The sequence below is a fragment of the Chelonus insularis genome, unplaced genomic scaffold (assembly GCF_013357705.1).
Source record: "Chelonus insularis isolate UGA/USDA-ARS -01 unplaced genomic scaffold, ASM1335770v1 contig_408_pilon, whole genome shotgun sequence".
Classification (NCBI taxonomy): Eukaryota; Metazoa; Arthropoda; class Insecta; order Hymenoptera; family Braconidae; genus Chelonus; species Chelonus insularis.
The window spans coordinates 247,921-270,449 of record NW_023276565.1 but is presented as its reverse complement, the minus strand read 5'-3'; the positions used below and the strand labels follow the sequence as shown (position 1 = coordinate 270,449).

The window sequence follows — 22,529 nt, the reverse complement described above, 5'->3', positions numbered from 1 at the left end:
ATCCATTTCTCTCTCTCTCTCTCTCTCTCTCTCTCTCTATATATATATATTTCACTTGACGAGCATGCGCAATTGACGATTCTCAGGTGCGCGGCATAAAACATACAAGCCGATGCAGCTTATAGTCGTCAGACACTTTAGTATCGCGCCGGACGTTGGTCAAGTTGTATCATTAATTATTACTTTGATTACCAAATTACAATTATTAAGTACGAATATAAAAAAATGTTATTTATTTAATAATTCATCAATTAATGTATAAAAGTAAATTTATTCAAATCTATCAGTATCAGTATTTATAAATCTAATTATTATTAAGTCATATTTATTGAGAAATTAATTGTGAAATTCTTCTACTTGATGTTCATCTGAGGTAAACAGGTTAAATTCTTGATCACAAAGACACGCGGCGTCGTCATGGGTGACGAGTGTTGTGTGCTTGATGTTTTGTGAAAGAAGAAATTTTGTCAAATTTAAAATAATATCTTTCCTTAATATTATTTATTATTGTTATTTTTAGAATTATTGTGTTTGCTCATGTGTTTATTCTTTGTTCAAATAATTGAATGAAAGTTCTTACAAGTTGTCAAGAGGATTATGTGGCTCGAGAGATTGTTGTTTAGGATCAGCTCGTGGTAAGTTTAATTGAGATAATATATTGCAATTATTTTAATAATATAACTCATGAGAATTATCATTATGTGTATAATTAAAATGTTTATTTCCTTTTACTGATAGGTAGGGATTTCTTTAATTACTTTGACACCAGTAAAAATGGATTCACATTGATGAGGTATCTTGAAAATCTCTCGACTTAAAGAAAAACATTTCGGATAAACAAAAATTCTCCATCTGGTGATCATACAGAGATTCTTGGAATTAAAAAGAAACAATTCATGGGAATTTTTTATTCTCAATTTTTGTTTTCAATTTCGATGATATTTGACAAGTGATTTTATTGTCGTAGTTTTTGTTGATTAATAATTTATTAAAAACTATGACTAACAGTGATTCATGTCGAGATTATTTAAAAAATAATAAAAAATATTATTCTCAAACAATATGTGATAATGTCATAGTTCGAAACTCTTCAAAAGTTGCTTTAATTTAAGCAATCATTTTTGTTTCAACATTCTAAACAATCACATAGCTCATAATAATTAAATTTTCATTCATAAATAGTATTATTTAACAAACAATGTCTTTTTCATTTATTTAAAATCAATTTTAATCAATCATTATTTATATTTATTGATAATTAATTATCACAGCTATTTCATTATCATTCAAAGTCTCAAAAAATTTTAAAATTTCAAATCATATCTTTAGTCAGATCATCCTACCTGATAATGATCAAAAAAATAAACTGATAGTGTCTTTTGATAAATAACATTGGGTATCAATAACAATGTAAAGTTCATTACTTAGGAAACTATTCAAAAAGTAAAATTCCAACAATTTAATTTAATTCCTTTCTAAAATTATGAAAATAATCGTCAAATACAATTGTATGGAAATTTAATTAAATAAATCAGACAATTGAATAACATTCATGAAACTATTAACGTAGTTGTAAAGACGAGAGCAGTGCAAATTCTAGGGCACAGGGCATGGAATTCAATTACAAAGTCTTAGAATCAGGATTTCAAGTATGTAAAGTTATGTGTTACCTCAACTATTGAACAGTTGCAATTTATCGTATAAAAGTGATGATATAATTCTGTTGATTTCCCATGTCATGACAATATATAACATCCAGTCAAATTATAGATTAAATCATATTGTCTGTATATTATTGCGGATAAAGCATATTATTAAGCAGAAAAGTAATTAAAAAAAATTCTTTAACCATCATCACGACTTTATTTTCAATGATTTATTTAACTTTAATGAATTATTATATTTTATAAATATTTTTTCTTTATCAACGTTTACGATTTAACTTATGATTTAACACGATAATTAAATTACAAAGTTACTAGTCCATTAAAAAGGAGGTTTCAAAGACATTTGTGAACATAAAGAACGTGGTCACGCTCAAGGAACAAGCACTCTACTCGTATCGTGAAGCTTAGCTTAGACAGGCACACGGTGGAAAGTTTTAGTGAAAAGAAACCAAAGAAACTACATAATATAACACATATAAATGAACGTAAGCATACTGATGACTCACCTGTGGCCCCGGTCTTAACTGCATCGAACCACAAAGCGGCTTTTCATATGAATGTTGGAACAAAAAGAAATGAAGAGAAATTACTACCTACTATTATTGTCATGTTTGCTAGCATTATTATTTTATTTTGAAATAATTGAAATTAGTTGATAGAAAAATGGATAGTATATTTTTTTTACGAAGAAGAAATATTATTGACGTAAATTTATGAACGGAAATCCGGAGGAAGGAGATAATTTAAAGTAAATTCACACGCGAACAGAAAGTGAGAATTGACTGAAAGTTGCGATTTTTTTTTTATCTTCTTAGAAACAAATTTATATTTATTATCTAATTAACTAATTATTTTTTATGGTATTAATTTGTCATATTATGTTAAGGATATCATTATAATTTTTTAATTTTTGGAGAAACTTGGTTGTTTTTTTTATAAAAAATGGAGTTTAATTTATTGGAGATTTTTTAGCAAAAATAATTAAATCAAATAATTAAAAAAAAAACAATTATTTATGATTAACAACAATTTTTCACATTTTTTAATTATTGCTATTTTTTTTTTTAAGACATTTTTATAATATTTTTTTTATACAAATTTTTTTAACACGCAATAATAATAATATTACTCAAAAAACGTTTGGATTCTGTGTTATTAAATAGTAAAATTTATAAATTGCGAAATTCAGTTAATTGGCTTTTTTGTAGTTTTTTGATTTTGCATAAAAAATGACTGAATCGATTTTGTTGAAAACCTAATCGGTTCTAAGTTACATGATTATGCATCGAATGCAATCAGTCTCACGTTGATATCATTTCTTTGTTTTCAATATAATAAAGGCGAAAAATAAATCTGAACACACATACATACATTTATAGACATACACAGACGTCCACTTAAAAACTGTTGTGTTCGACTCTAGGGACATTTAAACAAAATGTGTCAAAATTTGGGATTTACAAAATCGGGTCAAATTTTGAGAAGGACTTACTTAAAAATATTTTATTTAATATTTCACATTAATGAAAGTTATCAACAATAATGAATAACAATTCATTGACATTTTTTGAAATTAAAAGCATCTGTTAATTTTAATTTTCTACTCTCATTTCCTTAATATAATCAAATTGAACTTCAAAAACCTTAGATGGTCGGTATTTGGTACTTTTACCTTAGTAACTTATTACTAGAAAGTTAATAAACAATTTAAAAATTTAATATTCAAAAATTTTTAAACTTGTTCGATTCCATAAAAAAAAAACTCATTTCAAAATTTCGACTTATAATAATTATTATAATACAATCTATTTAATTATAACTATAATAATTATTACAACTCAATTGATTTATTTCAATAAATTCCATATTTTATTTTTAAAATAAATAACAAATAATATCTTCCATTAATTTATAATTTGTATATATAAAATCAAATGATTTAATTTTCTTTTCATCACCTAGAAAAATTCCATTTCCACTTTAAAGTGTAAGAGAAGGTAAATTTTTTTTCATTCCCACAATTAAATTTCCATGTTGATTTCTCTGTACACTTGTAAAATAAATTTCCAACAGAAAATCATTGGATAAATTCTTAACAAAAAAAAAAAAAACTCCTTCATAATTAATGAAGTAAATAAATAAAAAAGGAGAATAGTAATTAACATTCAAGGCAAAATTTGAATAGGCTCGAAAAGACAATAAAGTGATAAAAAAGATGACATGATCTCGAGATCGATGTCACGTAGTAACAACTTGACTTTACGAACGTGGTTTGAACTCTTGATTATCCCCTAGAGTGTACGCGCAAGTATGTCGGGAACTATAAGAGCAAAAGTCCACGGCAGAGGATGTGCCCGAGGAATCGTGAGATCGAGAGTCGAACATGAACACATAAGTGTTCGTTTATTATATGTACATGACTATGTATTACAGTACTACCGGAAGAATGAACGCATTTAGGTTTTAATAGTCAAATAAAGTACGTGCGAAATAATCAAATGAAAACCTTTCTCTTTTGCTTCTCATTCACGAGCTTCATGTTGGCATTTTTCTTTTCATCCTGTTGGCAATTTATAAAGGATAAAATTCTTATGTAAAATAAATATTAGACATATTTGCTAAAGTTGATTACATGTAACTTAATACTGCCTTGTTAATATAAGCCATGTGAGTATACACCAGGCTCTTCTCTTATTCGATCTGACAAATTATTCATAGACCCAACCTGATCTACTATGCTGTAAAAATTATTCATTTAAATTGCTAATATTACATTTGTAATGATAAATAAATTACGACTGGATTTTTTACATGGAAATTCCAATGGATTATTTTTTATTATTTTTATCATTGAGATGCATTCACTTGAAACTTGCTGATTATTTTTTTTTTTAGTTTTTTCATTATTGTTATTACTACTATTTAATAATAATTATCGATTTATTTTATTACATTGTAATTAATAGTTACTTACTATAAATTCTACTTTAATAAACGGTATTTTATTAAATAAGTTTCATTACATTTATTTTTTTATTACAGTCTTTTATAAGGATTATTAAGAGCAAATCATTAAACATTTATTACGATTTCAACCTTAATCATATATCCGTCTTACAATGTTCTTCATTATCATTAATTTATTTTTATTATAATTTAATGGATATTTATGAATATAAATTTTCTAAGTCGACTTTCTTACCTTATTTTTTCCTTTTTTTTAATTATAAATATTTTATAAATATATATATTATAAAAAAATGGCAATTTATTTATTAATAAATTCCTCTTTTTCTTTTTTTAGTTTTAATTGATATAACATATGTTTGACTATTTATTTTTAATACTGTTAAATACTAGAATTAAATAAATAAATCGATAATTAAAATTAAATTAAGGATTGAATTATTTATCACTGATAATTCACAGCACGTATCCCAAAGTCGGATATACAGAGCAAGCGAAAGCATTTCCTCTATAAGCCACAGATTTACAGCAAACCGGAAATGGTCATTTTATCTATCATTTCTTTTTTTTTTCTTTCACGAATTTTTTTATTGGTCTATAGGGAAAGTTAGAAAAATTTCTAGTTTACGATACTCAATCTGACATGAACATTATACGGAATTTGAGAGATAAAATGGAATCAAAGAGAAGTTGAGAATTATACGAAAATAAAATCCTCTACATTTTCTTCCAATCTCTTGACCTGACATTTACTATGTGTTGCATCATAGCATAAAAGAGATGAAAAGCCTTCCCATAATTTATTTCTCAACAATAAAATCCAATATTTATTTATCAGTGTCATGTATGTACTCTTTATAAAGATAATGTTACATAAAAATAAAATTAATTTACCGTAAAAAATTTCATTTTACACATGGAAGTATTACAAAGTATGTTAAATTATTATTTTAAATCATCCAGATAGTAGTATATATTTATAACAAATTGATGTCTAATGATAGGTTTCAAAGACTTCCTCTTGTTTTTACTATTCCTACGTACGTTGTTTGAAGATTAAATAAATCTTTCAAGGTGAAGTTTTCATTAATTATTAATTGGTGTTACATAATTTATCTAGCTGATGAGATAAAAATTTTCCAAAACATTTATTTTTATTATTTATTTATTATTCATATTTATTAAAATTTAAAATTATTTCTAGAGCATTCTTTTTTTATGCTTATAATATCTTGATTATTATCTCACGAAATTGATTCATCTTATGTGATGAATATAATGTCTGAATTAGCCACCTACTCGAAAAAATATCTGACTCATGGAGTGTCTTACAATGAATTATTAAACAGGAATCATAAATGCAACCATGAAAAAAATCAAGTGCGTAGATTTTCAATAACATTTTGAGGATAATTTATTCATACAGTTGTTAATATCTCTGAAAAAAAATTATTCATTGATGAAAAAGTTTTACAGTTATTCCAAAAAATAATATAATAATTAATTTTCCATATTTTTTTTTTAAATAATAAAATTATTTATTGGTAATTAATCAACAAAGTTTAATTATTATTCCTTTAAAAGGACTATTTACATTAAAAATCATCTAAATAATTTTATTATCAATTCAAAGTGTTGAAAATTATCAACAGAATTTTAAAACAGATTCCATTTAATGTTGGACTCTTTGTTCTAACTGTAAATATGTTCTTTCCTTCCTTTTCTATTTAATATTATTTTATATTGTTGGATAGTAGTTACTTGCTTGAACAGATAGTTGTCAAGATTTAACTAAGAACCATGTCAAGTATGCTAAAGATTTCAAAAGACTCTTATCAATATTATAACACCTTAATGTATGAGATCCTGATCAAATGACGCTTTGAAGCTTGGATAGAGTTGCACAATTATTGAATTTCATAAAGCTATTTGTCTCTTTATCATAAATATTGTAAAATAATTATAACAACTGGATCATTTTTAATGAAATAAAATCTAGATTTTTTAAAATTAAACACGTTTATGTGTGTGTGTGTTTTTTTAACACACTTCAATTAAGAGTGTGATACACATCTAAACAGTACGTCTTTTCAACCAATAAGGGTAGAAGAAAACTGCAAATTTCAGTGAAATTGCATTTTTTAGTCACTTTTTACTCATTCGAGGGTGTGATTTAATAAAAATAATTAGTGATAATCAATAAAGACCAACTTTAACATGTTTTCTGTGATATTTATATTTAATTGTTAATATTATTATATTTTAATCCATTTTATAAAATATTTTTTTTAATGACATCTATAAAATGTATGTCTCTATAAAAATATAATAATATGAACAATTAAATATAAATGTCACAGAAAACATGTTAAAATTGGTCTTTATTAATTATCACTAATTATTTTTATTAAATCACACCCTCAAATGAGTGAAAAATGTAATTTCCCTGAAATTTGCAGTTTGTTTTTACCCTTATTGGCTGAAAAGAAGTACTGTTTAGATGTGTGTCACACTCTTAATTGAAGTGTGTTAAAAATAAACACACATAACCGTGTTTAATATTAACTACCATAAACACACTTCAATTTGCATTGGAGTCGGGAATAAATAAACTTTTAGTTCCTTCTAATCATTTCTCGTATTATTATTTTACAATAAATATTTTTTTTTTTATTAGAAATATCAGATAAGTAAGTGAGTCAATAGCAAAGTATATAGCGTATAATAGAAGCAAGAAAATTAGCGTGTTTTACGTCACTTTCATCCAACTTTCTCTTTACTATCATGTATAGAATAAAACTGAAGCATTCATGAACCATGACGATTATTAAAATTCCAAAAGCGTACTTTAATACATGAAATATCATTTTTCAATATGGATATATGTATATTAAATTTGTATTCATTCATATATGCATTGAAATACGAGCAAAAGATAGCAAATGATGAGTGTGGTATTAAGATGTAAAAATATGTCATGGAAAAACCAATGGTGTGCTAGCAGATAAACAGATACATGAGTCAAATGTATTTACTTAATAATGTGGATATGAAATCAAGTTGTTTCATTATGGATTTCAAGGAGGTACATTTACGAATTAAAGGGGCTTATCTTATCAATAGTAGCTGTGACTATTGTGTACAGGTAGTTGAATTACGTCAGGAGTAATAAATATGCTCAAATGATTGTCATAATTGATTTTATCATGACAATCATAATATTATTTATTAAAAAAAAATTTTTTTTTCTTTCCTTTATATAATAAGTGAACCTTTCAATAATACATTAATTAGATATCTCAGGTTTCATCTTGATATTTTATTTATAAAATTAAATAGTTAATTATAACCAAGAATTTAATGAATAATTAAAACTTCAAACAGTTCTAATAAATTTTTTTTTTATTATTCAGTAATAAAAAATTCCATATTTCATTATTTTTTTGTTTGTAATTTCGCTTTCTTTTTTATTGTGTAGATAATATTACGTTGAGTTTAATAAAAACTTGAGTGTGATTGTGAAAATTCATTTTATAATAATTATTATATTTCAACCGTAAAATAACTTTTTCTCTTATTACTATTTTATATTTTATTTCTTTCAATTTCATCAATTTACTTCCTTTTTCAGTGATTTAGTCAATTATATAAAAAATAATTAATATGTTAATAAACTTTAAAAATAATTTTAGATTTATTATAGTATAGAAAAAAATTGTAATTGATTAAATTAAATACTTTTATTCATGTAATCATTAAGTTAAAAATTTTTTTTTATTAAAATAATAATTTTTTAAATTGCTATATTATACAATAAAATTGACTTTCTCTTTCATTTTGGTCTTATGAGGAATGTAATTTTCCTTTCGATTTGCAATAATTGCAACAAAGAGGTTGCATTAATTACAAAACACACCTGGGACATTGAATAGAAACGCCGGCGTCTTCTTCCCACACTGGGAATACACGTTATATTTTTAAATTCACTTTTTCTTTCTTCTTCCTTTATTTTATATTTACATTCCGTATGGACTTACTCATGCTAACATACATATCTGTTTTAACTTAAACCATCAATTACACACAAACCTACTCAATTATTATTCACCACATTTTATTTTTATGAATTATCTGCATCATTTTATTTATCTACTTCTTTTTTTTTTCTTCAGTATATTCGTTTCTATTTAACATTCCAATATGATTAATAATTCTGAGAATATTTGACGTTACATGTGAGAATGGGGAATAATTAAACGACGTGTTAAAGAGTATAATTATGATTGTTAGACGATAAAATTACTTATTATGCTTAGCAATTATTATGAATTTATTAAACACTTAATAAATTGTTAGACAAAGGAATAATTAGTAACTATAGACAGGTGTTTTTGTTTTTTTTTATTTTATAGAAAGCAAAGATTTTTTGTCTGAAAAAAATAAATAAAATCAGTTTTTTAGTGTTAAAAAAAAATCACTAAAAATAAGTCAAAGCTTACGGTTGGGTTGTAGCTAGATTTCCCCTAGAAAATTGCCAGCAACAATTTTTGGCAGATTACGTCGTCAAAAATAAATATTTTGTCTCAATTCAGGCTTTAATCGAAAGGTTAGGTTATATTCTAGGGTAGAAGACACAAATATTGTTAATATAATTAATTAATAATAATTAAAAAACAAAATAAAACCAATCTGCACTCATAGAATACTGAGGTGTCATGGCGGATGTACTTGTCATCAGCTGATCAGTAAAAAACAATTAATTACGCAACAACTACTGCACTTATACTATAAAACATCGTTTTCTGCCTTGTGTGCCACTTTTTTGTATATAAATAGACAACTTTTACGTGATAAAAACGATTAAATGGCTTATAATTTGCCGATAATAATTTGAGGTTAGTATAACCTAGCCTTAATTTTGAAGTTGAAATTCTAGGGGTATGATTCCAAGATGTTTTAAAAGTTCTTAATAACTTACCTGAATTTCTACTTAAAGCTTTCTCTTATTATTTGCAATCGTTCTGAATGATCTTAATTTCAGGTTCATAAAGAACAGAAATATCCATTGACTATTGATGTCTCTGATGTGCTCAATTCACCATTATATTATGCAAATACATATCTGTATAAGAATCTAATACCAACTTTCATTATCCTGATACAATTGATCAGACGATAGCGAATAAAATATCTAGATAAATCTTCATGTTTTTTAGCTACAGAAAATAAATATAATTATGAAAGAGTAAGTCTTTACAGACCAAAAGTAGGACTTTAACTATTTGTTTTGAAATAGCACTTCTAACTCTGGATAATAATACATAATTAGCTCTGACGTGACTTATATATTATATCGCAATGAAATCATCTTTAGATGATTCTATTTCTTTGTAATAAAATTATAAAATTATTGCACTTTGTAATAAATAATCAATTTAATTTATTATCTACAGTAATCAATTGTTTTTCTAAATTTCATTTTACATTGCAAAATTAAATGATAAAGAATTGATTAATTATTTAAATTTTAAAAAACTTTTTCCACTTCATTCTCCAGCAAGCCATCGATTAGTAAAGTGTAGAAAAAAAATTTAATTAACCGTTGATAGAGCTTAAAGGTTGAACACCTAAAGTAATGATGAAAAAAAAAAGGGTAAAAAATACTTAAAGCAATAGTTAGTGATTTTTCCTCTTAATTTACAAACTTAATCAAGTTAACTTAACTGTAAAAAAATAAATTTAACTATCGTTAATAACTGTAGAAAAAAGTTCCTTGATGAGTTGAGATGAGAAAAAAAATTGTTTCAAGGCTAAAAACATTTAGACAAGTTTTTATCTTATGACAGGTCAAGAAATATGAGCTTTCTGTATAAAAATGAATAGAAAAAATTTGTCAAAGTACAATAATATTTTTTTGTCAATCTTAGTTATCTCAATATTACCTTCACTTTAGTATTTTTCTTGTCTGCAAAAAATCAAGCACCAGAAAAATATGATTTATGTTGAATATTATTCTTCATATGACCTCAAATAAAATTGTATATAATAAATGTTGATCTAATTACCAAACAAAAAATAGTGAAACACTGTCGTAAGACAATTTCACTGCTTAGTCATGTAAAACATGAAAAAAAATATCCTGATGCAATGAAATGAATAAAATAGAAATTTTTTGCCAGTAACGTTTGTTGTTGGTCGCACCCCAGGCAAGTTGTTAGTGAAACCATTGGCTATTATATTGTATAAATTCTAGAGAGTTACATCAGTCCAGTTATATTCTGAACAAACGGCAATAATAAGAATAGAAACGGTACCTAGTATCAACAGAACTCTCTTTGTAGAATCAAATGGTTTGATTTTATGGTGAAGGAGATATAAAGGACAGTGAGAGAAATATCGAGAGTGACAGGAACAGTTGAACATGTAGGTATGAATACAGATAACTAACATTGAAGCACAAGTACCCTGAGTCCAATTATCCAATGACGGACTACGGCCTTGCCTCGCCTTTCTGAACAATGACATCCCATTACTAACTCTCAGTTTGTTTGTACAGACATTTTCCCACTTGAACGCTTCAATTTAGCACAATCTGATTATTTCAATCGAGATAAATGTTTATTGATAACTCCCTCATTCTTTGGAATCTTGTGAAAAAAAAGAATTAATTTGTTGTTTCGTGAAAGATAAACATAATTGCTAATTAATTCAGGATATAACAAATTTATCTACTGTTTTGCGAAACAATTTGTTTCATCACAACAACAACAAAAAAAAGACTCAACACTTTTTTGTTTTAAAATGTAGCTGAAGTTTCGAACGTTCATATGAACGATAAAGAAATAAAAAAAAAATTAAACCAACGCACAGGGATCATATGGAGTACGTAAAAAAAAGAATATAAGTCAAATCCAACCCTTAGAATTTAAAAGAAAGCAGTAAATCCGAAGAAAAAAGGGTTGTTTTTACAAAAAAAAAAAACAACTTGGGAACACCGATTTAGATCCACTCAAAAATTGGCAGAGATATTCTTCGTATCGTGCAAAAGATATCTGCCAATTTTTATTCTTTCAAATTGACCGGAAGTCGGTCATTGGAATTTTTGAATGTTAGAAAATTGATAAAAAAAAGTTTTAAACTGAATATGTATTCTTTATCTGAATCAAGAGAGTTCTTTTATTTATTACATAGTATAATAAAATCTGTCATAATAAATTCACACAAATAAATCATGTTAGAGCTTTTTTTTTGTAATTATATTTTTTCGTAGTTAATGAGAACTCTTTTATGCTTTTTACGTATTTTTTTAGAACCGGAACATCAGGAATCGTCCTCTTCCACGCCGATTTTTTCCACCCCTCTTCCCTCGGTAACGACGTGTAATACGATCTGGAAAAAATAAGTTTTAAAATCCTATTAAAAAGAATAAGAATTGGCAGATATCTTTTGCACGATACGAAGAATATCTCTGCCAATTTTTGAGTGGATCGAAATCGGTGTTCCCAAGTTATTTTTTTTTTTGTAAAAACAACCCTTTTTTCTTCGGATTTACTGCTTTCTTTCAAATTCTAAGGGTTGGATTTGACTTATATTCTTTTTTTACGTACTCCATATGATCCCTGTGCGTTGGTTTAATTTTTTTTTATTTCTTTATTTTTTTTCGTTCATATGAACGTTCGAAACTTCAGCTACATGTTTTAAAAACATTTTTGTTGGGTTGATTGACAAAGTGTTATATTTTATGGATGACTGACAATTATTCTTTATTGTTAAAAGAATTATTTTATTTCAAATTGGTTGATAATAATTTTAAATTTGCTATAAATAATTAGTAGATTGACTGTGAATTATTGTATATTTATTTAGCTATTAATCATATTGATCTATTCACCTGATAAATTTTAGGTTACCTACTAATTACTTACAGCCAATCACCACGTAATTATTCGGGAGTAATTATAAACTATAATGATGTTTATCAAAGCCACAACAAAGTGCTGACAAACTCGATCGTGAATTTAGTAAAGGGATCGAGGCAAGTACATATAGGGAGTTGGAGAGAGAAAGATGATGAGATTGATGGAATGAGAGAGCAAAATGGTGTAGGATGGGTATCAGAAATTAACGGTACTCTCAGTGTATATTTATGTCAACTCTAAACTACTATTCACCTTTAAAGTTTGCCTGTACTGGGATTTATTTATATCACTCTAACGACTCGAAAAATGCTTAATTTAGGTTATAATAATGTTATTCAAAATTATCAAATGAAATATTGTTATTGCAAAAAAAGTTTTATTCGGATTCTAGAACATTAATGGCTTCCTTAGCTTGAGATTGTTCTTGGAAAATTAATAAATCCACTGCTTTTTGTATACTCAGAAAATAAAATGAAATTTCAAGAATTAGAATGATTTAATTCAAGAATTATTGGCTTGTTATTATTCAATATTAAGTTAAATGAAGCAAATAAATCCTTGGAATGAGAAATCTGACAAATATTTTGTTTTGAATCTACGTTTAATGTGTTTATAACCTAATGTATATAATCAAAAGTAAGCAAATAATAGCACATTTTGCACCAAGGGAGTAAAGTAAAACATTTCAGCTCGGGACGAAATTTTTCTCGCAGATTAAAATGTTTGACATTTACTCTCGTGATGGAAAATTGTTTTTAAGATTGGTCTTTACTAACCTCAAATAACCTCACATTTTCTCGTCAAATTGTGCATTTTTTATTTGTTTTTTTCACGTAAAAAATATTTAGGAATATGTAGAAAAGTGATATACACATTGGAAAACAAAGATTGATAGTAAAAATGTAATAACAATCATAGAATAAATAATTTTCCATTCAATTTTGAGGTGTCATGGCGGATGCACTTGTCGCGAGCCCTTCACTGGAAAATTATTTATTCTACAATTACTATTACACTTGTACTATAAATCTTTGTTATCTGATGTGTACACCACCTTTCTTTATATTCCTAAATATTTTTTACGTTAAAACAACAAACAAAAAATGCACAGTTTAACGAGACAAATTTAAGGTTATTTGAGGTTAGTAAAGCCCAGCCTAAAACATATTAACTATTATCATTTTGAATTATTTTATATAATTATTATTTCTCGATTAAAGAAAAATAAATTATTGGCATTATTTAAGTCATAAAATTGCATGAATTAAAAATTTATTGCATAATTGTTGAATTTTTTCCATCTAGAAACTGTCTGTTATTGTCCTCCGATAGAAAATAAATGTAAAAATAAAAATAATAGGAATAATTGGATTAATAGTATTTCTGTGATAAATTTATCCATTTACTTGTCATATGTTATCGTTGTCCACTAACGGTCTTCTCGCCTGCTTACGGTGTAATGTGCAACCAGAGAGACACAAAGAACTTGTCAAGTTAGTGGAGCACTCGACTTCCGTGTCGTTCAATGACACAAAATGCGTCACATTTGAATGAAATTAATCAATTATTCAAATATATTTACAAATATAAAAGCTAAAAAACAACAGTTAATTTGAATAAAAAAATGAATTTTTCTTTCTTTTTTTTTCTTACAGAATCTAAAGAGCGATCCTGTAGGCATTGAGATGACACAAAGAATGAATGTGGGGTCAACAAAATGGACAGGTAATAAAAAATAGAGAAATTTCATTTTTAAAATAAAAGAAGAAAAAAAAGGCATTCCGTTCTTTGATGTATTTTCTCAAAGATATAAAAGAAGCAGAGCAATTGAAAAGAGTAGGTGGTTGTATACAGGCTTTAAAAAATCTGCAATGGCTGGCTGAAGTAAGAGTACAAAGTACTGTTAGACTGACTCTTTATACCGTACTCAGACTTTGTCAGATTTAATTTCATGCTATTTAACTTGGAAGAAAAAAATATTTCAAGTATTTTAGTAATTATAAGCAAGAGTTACAATTACTCCGGAAATATTCGGTACTTGAAATAAATCATTGTTCTGAGATTTTTCAAGGGGACATTGTCAGTGAAAAGTACGAGATTGTATCTGAGACAAGTTTACATTCTAATTAAAGTAAAAGTTTAATTATTTTAAAATGTACATTTTCCTGGAGAATTAATCAATTTTTATATAAACTTCAACATCTAATTATTTTCTTCATTACAGAAATTATTTATCAAAAGATAATAATTAAATATTATTATCTTTTAAATTACCTATTTAAATATTTTGTTTTATTATTTGAACATTTTTTTTTTATCTGATAAAATTATTAGTTACTGAAGTAAAAAGTTTGCTGATGATAATTTTGCTTCTTATTATGTTGGTAGCAAATTAATATCTAGGTCACTATTTCTATATAATTGTTTATCAGGGCAAAAGTGTATAAAAATGATATAAATCCTGTATTTAATCAGCATGAAATATTTTTGCATTGGTTATCTTATAAATTACACGAATAAATACTGTTATTTATTCTACTAAATTGTTTTTACAAAAATTATTTCATCATTTTTTAGTCTCTTCACACTGTATTTACAAATAATTTGTGAAGAATTCTGTAAACAAAGAAATCTTCAATGATAAAAACATTTGTATACAACTTTCAAGTTACTCATGCAAGAATAAATAAAAAAACAATGCCAGGCTAATAATGATTTTAAAACGGACATAAATTCACAACTTAAAAGATTGTAAACGTGTAACAGAAGTATTTAAAAAGCATTTTTATTTTCAGGTGTTTTATTGATATTTTTTATCACAAGACTGTCGCAATCTCAAACAACAACAGTGTCCTTGAATCAAGAAGCCATCAACAGCACAGAGGAACCCGTGGATTTACAATCAGGAAACCGCACGATCTTACGTAAAGCTGATCAAGGAGTTGAGTTCGTGCATTTAGCAGCCTTGAACGATGATAGGGAACGTCAAACACCTTTCTATTCCACCACAACGTCTACTATCGAATCTACTCCAACACATGATTCTTTATCTAACTCCACCAACAACCAAAGACAATTAAATTACGAAGAAAAACAATTACCAGTTAATCATGAACAAGAGAAGATAATAAAATTACAAAAGATTAATGCAACAAAGACTGAGAAACCTGGAAAGAATTTAGAAAATAATCAGACTTCAGAGAGGAAACATTTTTTCGAAAAATTAATGATTCATCCTCATTCGATAATTAGTGAAGAAAAAAGGCCAAGTTCTGAATTGAATATGAAAGATGATGCTGAAGAGCTTGAAGAAAATTTTGAAAATCAAGAACCCATGACACCAAGATCAACAAAAGACATTTCATTGTTGAATGATACGATGGTGAATTACAAGAAAAATGCTACAAACATAATAGAAAAATCCAAAGATCCTAAAAACGAGATAGAAATAATAAAAAATCCTATTTTACCCAAAACATTGAGGATAATGCAAAACATTACAGATGATGAAGAAATTGGAGAAATGACTGAGAAGATTTCAGATAAAGCAGAAAAAATGATCAATACAACAGAGGAGTTGAAAGATGATGAAAAGAATATTAATTTAACTCCAAAAGGTCGTACGATATCATTTGGAGAGTCCAATAGTTTTAGCAGCACAGAAGAGAAAGCAATTGGTTCAACAAAGGAACATTTAGAGGTTGGATTCACAAAGGAGGTGAGACCTTATCCATATCTCAAGAGTCCAAGTAGTAGTTCTATGAACAAAAGTCTGGTGAAAGAATCAGATGAAATATTTGCTCTTGAGAATACAATAGGTAAGAATAGCAAGGATGAAAAATTTATATTAACTGAGCCTTCAGTTGTTATCGATAACAGCATTCAACAAATAAAGCCATTAAATCAAAAGAGGTCAGGGAATTCGTCAAGAATTGTTGTTAATGTATCTGAATCTACAATCAGACCTACATTATTGAAAATAAATTTGAACTCAACTTTTGAACTGAGTGATAAAATCAAAGAAAATGTTAATGATATCCCACGAAATGATGATATTCGTAAAAGTACCTTAGATTTAACGGAAAACGGGTTAATAGATAATTCTGATAAGAATGTAACTAGTTCCGATTTATTGAAGAATACACAAATGAGTTTTACAGAATCTACAACGGAGATGATCAAGAAGAATGAAAATTTAAATGAGACTTTAATTAAAATGGTCGATAAAATTAAAATAGAAGAGCCAAAAGTTCATTTAACTTCATCAAATGTCACTGAAAAGTCGGCAGAAATAAAAAACTTCCCAAATACTACTCCGAGTAATTCAAATTCTTCAACTTTGGAATCTTCAATTTCATCAACGACGTTGAAAATTCCGTTTGAATCAACCACTACAGTCTTACCAGTAACAGACAATACTCCAGCATCGTCATCTTCTGTACCGATATTAGATAAGAATGCTACGATTTCAAAAGAAAATTGGAAATTTAATTCTGATGGAAGAGGATTTGATCCTGAAACAACCACTCTTGGAGTTGTATATGAATTTGTTGGACTTACAGAGACAACAGAACCATCAGATATTATAAAAAATGTCACAGATAATATTGAGATAAATTTATCATCAACATTTCCAACAAGTTCTCCAGACATGACAACTCCTTTAACGAATTCAGCTATTAACTTGACAACAATAAAAATTATCGATGACACAACTGTGATAACAACTTTAGACGATAACATTAATGTCACAACTGAGTTTAATTATTCTGAAGAGTCAGTTTCAACAACAGAAAGCGGTTTTATTGACACCACAATTATTCCAATAACTTCAAGTACAAATTCCTCAGATGTTGAACCTGTAACAACTATCAAAGAAATAGCAACGATATCTTCTATAAATGTTACCGAAGAATTTACACCTCTTGATAATTCTACTGACAACAATACGTTTAACTCATCATCATCATCATCATTAGATTTGCCAACAGAAGTTTCTTTAGAAACTCCATCGACAACTCCTGAAACTATAATTATTGAATCAAGTACAGAAATGACAGGAAATGAGCTGGAAACTTCAACCAATGTATTGAGTAGTTTAAACTCGTCTGAAACTAATGATGATACTAAGTATGAAACAAGTTCCCAAAGAGGCCCTACAAGTTTTACAACTTCTCCAAGTGTTGAAGAACAAACCACAATGGTTATTACAATACCAACTTCGACGGAAACTCAAGAATTCACTCCTGAGGATGTTCCTCTTCTAGTGGGAATTGTTGTTGAGGGTGGTTGGGCTGATATTTGCCCCCATTTACCAGCGTTAAGAAAATCTCTGGCAGATTTATTGACTACTGGAATGGAGAAGTGAGTTTACATTTTATTTGTTAAAATATAAATATTTCTTTGTTGAATTAACTTAATTGAAAGTATGCTATGTAAAATCATTTCGTCATTTTTAGAATCATCCTACCAATACAAATTGTTTTCCAAAAGAATCCATGCATGGACAATACTATAATGAGTTCTAGAACAATGGAATTAATGATCTCAACCATATTGTTGTATGTAACTGATGAGAATGGAAATTTTGATCCGATTATGACTAAAAGCTTACCAACTTTATACTCAAAAATTCCGTTTAAATCAAATTTAACTGTAAGTTTTCTTTTATACTTTATATAATATTAGTTATTCAACAATTTAGTTACACAATATAAATAAATTATTTTTTATTTTAGATTCGAAGCTTACAATTAGTTCAAGATGGTGATTCTGGAAATGCTATAGCAGTCGTTGTGATATCCTGTGTAGCATTTATCTGTCTCGTTTTATTAGCAAGTCTACTGGTAATTATTAAATCTACAGCTTTTTTTTTTTTTATGAATGGATGTTAAGTAATGTACCGTCAACTTACGCCACAATTGCTTAATGACATTAAAATGATTATAATCTTTTTAAAGTATATATAATAATAAATACTAATGATATTTTTTTTTTTTTTTAGTTCATTATGAGAAAACGTCAAACGAGATTTAATTACGGTGAAAGATGTCGTCCAGTATCTTTGGATGCATATAGTTTAGATAGCGTTTCGGCTTACAACAGTGTTAGAAGAAAAGGAGCAGCAAGAGCATCAAAACGAAGCTATGGAAATCCTACATTTGAAGATTCAGTAAGCATAAAATAAACTGAAAATTAATTTTGTAAAATAAATGATTATATTTAAAAATATTCTAACAAGAGCTCTTGATTATTTTAGAGTGCAATTCCATCGCATCCATTAAATTTTGTTGGACTATCATCATTTTGTAACGAACAGAATGCAATACATGAAGAATTTTCAAATATCCCTCAAGTGACAGCTCGAATAGATGAATTACCACCAGGAGCTGAGGTTAAAAATAGATACGCCAATGTAGTACCACTTCCAGAGACAAGAGTGCCACTTTTAAAGATTAACAATGATCCATTAAGTGAATACATAAATGCTAGTTACGTACGTGGTCCAAAGAACGCGACCAAGTATTACATAGCTTGTCAAGCGCCAATTGAGTCTACTATTACTGACTTCTGGCGTATGATTTGGGAGCAACAATCTAAAGTGATTATTATGCTAACGGATCTTATTGAAAATGGTGTAGAAAAATGTGCTGAATATATTCCTCCTTCAGAAGTCACTGATTGTCATCGACTTTATGGTGACTATCAAGTGACCCTTAAGAAACGAGAGACCAAAGAGAAATATGCTATTTCTACTTTACATTTAAAGGTAAATTTGAATAAAAATGATGATAAAATCAAGAAAGTGCTAATAATAAAACTCATTTTTCTTAGAACCTGGAAAATAATACTTATCGCGAAATATCACATATCTGGTATTTGTGGCCGGCGAATGGTGTTCAAACAGATACAGCTGGACTGATAGCAGTAATCTTAGAAGCTAGAGCACTTCAACGAGGTGGTCCGGGACCAATAGTTGTTCATTGCAGTCCTGGAACTGGAAGGACTGGCACATTAATAGCTCTAGATTTAGGAATAAGACAATACGAGATTACTAGGACTGTTGATGTACCTAGGGTTGTTTATACAATTAGAAGAGATCGAGCTGGGGCTGTGCAAACTAAAGAGCAATATGCTTTTATTTACAAGGTAATCATGTTAGTTGTATTAAACTAATGTCAATATCAATCGAATTGCATTAATCAAACATCACTGGTTTGCTAGATATAGAAAACAATTGAATAAAACAAATTTTTCTTTTCACAGGCATTGAATTTATATGCAACAAAACTTGCTGGAGGAGGTTTGGAATCCACTTGACGTTTAAGAATCGTCGAGGAAGAAACAAACGACCATAATTTTGTTGATAAAAACACGATCTAAGTCAATATTTAATGAAAATAGTGCATAAATAAATAATATAAACGAATAATATAAACTATAACTCATAAATTCGAATTGAATGTATTGTCCTGTGACTATTTATATTAAGCCAAACTATTAGAGATGTATTACATCAATGTTATATTATTAATAACATGTCTGTCTGTGAAAACTCAATCATTCAAGCAACTATTAAATAATTGAATAATTATATTATAAAAAATACTAAGAATATCAAAAATAAGTATTGAGTTAAAGTTAATTAGAAAAAAAAAAAGTTATTTATAATTAAAAAAAATCAATTATTGATAAAGTAAATATAATCAACAATTGATATAAAATTATATGTATGATACTCATTCAATGTTTATGATGGTAATTATTTATCTCATCATTTGAATCAATATTTTTTCGTCATGCCTGCGCGGAAAGTTCACTTTTCCATTGGAGAGGGGTTGAACTTTCCACTCAGGTATGACGAAAAATTATATTCAGCCCTAAGGAGGACAATTAGACAAGCTTAAACCACGTGTTTACCCCCCTCGCCTTCGGCTCGGGTTGTAATTTTACACGTGGTTTGAGCTAGTCTACTTTTCCTCCCTAGGTGTGAAATATACTATATTTACTATAAACGTCTCTCTATGGATAAATAATTATTAAAAATTGTATTCTGTGTTATAGTTACCGAAAAGTTGCTACTTTTTGTCTATTTTTCAATTTTTATATACATATAAATTTTTTCTATTTATAATTTTATATATTTCTCAATTATAATATTGTAATTATGTTAAATAATTAAATGCAAAATTGGAATTCATTTATATACTCATTTTGATAGATTATTATTTGCATTATAAAATTGAAAAATATATTGTCAGTATTTTTTAATTAAAAATATAGTGCAAAATTATTATTAATAAATTATCAATTATTAATAATAAATAATCATTCAAAATAAATAAATTAGGGAAATTTAGCAACAAATATACTACATATAGAATATTACAATTACCTAAATTTCAGTGAATTGTAATGATAATAATAATAATAATTATTATTATTAAATGAAAATATGCTTTATTATTGTTTATATATTTAAAAAATGTTTATTTATGTATATACGTATATAGTTGAGTTGAATGATAATTTAATTGAATAAAAACAAATTGAGAATGATTTGCATTATACAATAAAATAAATATTCGAAAATGAAATACAATTTTTTTTATATTTTAAACATTTTTTATAATAATTAGAAGCTTACATTGATGACTGATTACTAAAAAAAAAAAAACAAAATCATTTATAATTTTTTATATAAAAATCCTTAATGATTATTGAAAGAATTATTTTGACCTTATTTTTCATTGATAATATTCTTAGTTTAAACTTTAAAATTACTCAGTAAATAAATAATAGAGGTAAAATTATGCTTCATAGCCGACAGAGGTCACGAGAATCAAGAATTTCAAATATAAATTCAACACCGACAGAACCAACTAAAGCTAATATTTTTATCATCACTTCAATAATTCTTCAAAAATTTAATAAAACCAATTATTGTTATAATATTAAAATATCAATAACTATAAAAATACCAACCAACTCCGAAAGCTATCTCTTTTGATTCAATCAAGCAATAATTATATTAGCTCTAAGTTATTAGAGCTATTTCATTTATTATTCTTTTCAGCTTCTGATTAAACCAATAAAAATACTCGTCATATTTATCACTTGAAAACATATTTTTGACAAACACACTGTGCTAATAGTTGTTATATGAATAAATGTGAAAAAACGTAAGCTTTATTGATGAGTAAGTGTAAATCCTCTGTTAATTCCACGTAAGCTTGATTCATAACTTTACTTATCACGTTTGTATGTGATGATAACTGTTCAAAATTTCAGCGTTTACCAGAGAAATAATGACTATCACAGATGTATGCCAATTGTTGCTTCACATTGGTCATATTTACAAATACAAATAAATCACAGTGATGATGATAACATGATAGTGGAGATCTTGAAAATTGAAAGTTTGATGGTACAAGCAATCCAGGTGGTTGGCATGCATGTATTTTAACTGGATTTTACTGGATTGAACTGGATCCAAGCTGTTGAATCCTAACAGAACTGGGTAGCTAGTGGCTTTCTTGATGTTAGTTAGAAAAGGAATGCACGCTAATAAAAGAAGCATTCGAATCAATTCTTTTTATTTCTTCAACTTTTAAGAAATGTACGTGCAAAAAATTTCAAAGCTCCTTTAAACCTATGATTAGTTCCTAAAGAAGATCGACTCCGACTAGTTTGTTCTTGACGGTTGATATATTAAACTGCTTCGAATTTTTTTATTTTTAGATTAAGGAAATATTCGATTTTTTTTATCACTTTTTCTTCTTGAAAGAAGATGTTGAAAAAATTGATGAGGTCATCTCAAGGCAATAATAATATTTAGCAATGCTGTTCTTCACCTAAATGAGATAACAGTCTTTCAACACTTTTCGATATTTAAAACCTATTTATTATAAATTAAATAATGAACTATTATTATTAACTTCCCAGTGGGAATTTATTATTGAATTGTATTTTTATT

The 22,529-nt window shown here is 27.0% G+C and overlaps 1 protein-coding gene across 3 annotated transcripts; it reads left to right on the top strand.

The window, feature by feature from the left end:
* Window positions 1–162: 162 nt before the first annotated feature.
* LOC118069352 (receptor-type tyrosine-protein phosphatase zeta) lies at window positions 163–20,633 on the top strand. 3 transcript variants are annotated; one of them, XM_035087405.1, is made up of 10 exons: window positions 163–209; window positions 521–635; window positions 14,209–14,278; window positions 15,349–17,917; window positions 18,013–18,208; window positions 18,292–18,399; window positions 18,558–18,725; window positions 18,813–19,322; window positions 19,388–19,702; window positions 19,820–20,632. In XM_035087405.1, the coding sequence occupies exons 3-10, from the start codon at window positions 14,239–14,241 to the stop codon at window positions 19,871–19,873; spliced, it is 3,960 nt and encodes a 1,319-aa protein (XP_034943296.1). In that variant the 5' UTR covers window positions 163–209; window positions 521–635; window positions 14,209–14,238; the 3' UTR covers window positions 19,874–20,632. The 3 variants fall into 3 exon arrangements, with proteins under 3 accessions (XP_034943296.1, XP_034943295.1, XP_034943297.1); XM_035087404.1 differs by lacking the exon at window positions 163–209 and adding an exon at window positions 217–373; XM_035087406.1 differs by lacking the exons at window positions 163–209; window positions 521–635 and adding an exon at window positions 13,495–13,694 and having other exon boundaries at window positions 19,820–20,633.
* The last annotated feature ends 1,896 nt before the right edge of the window (window positions 20,634–22,529 follow it).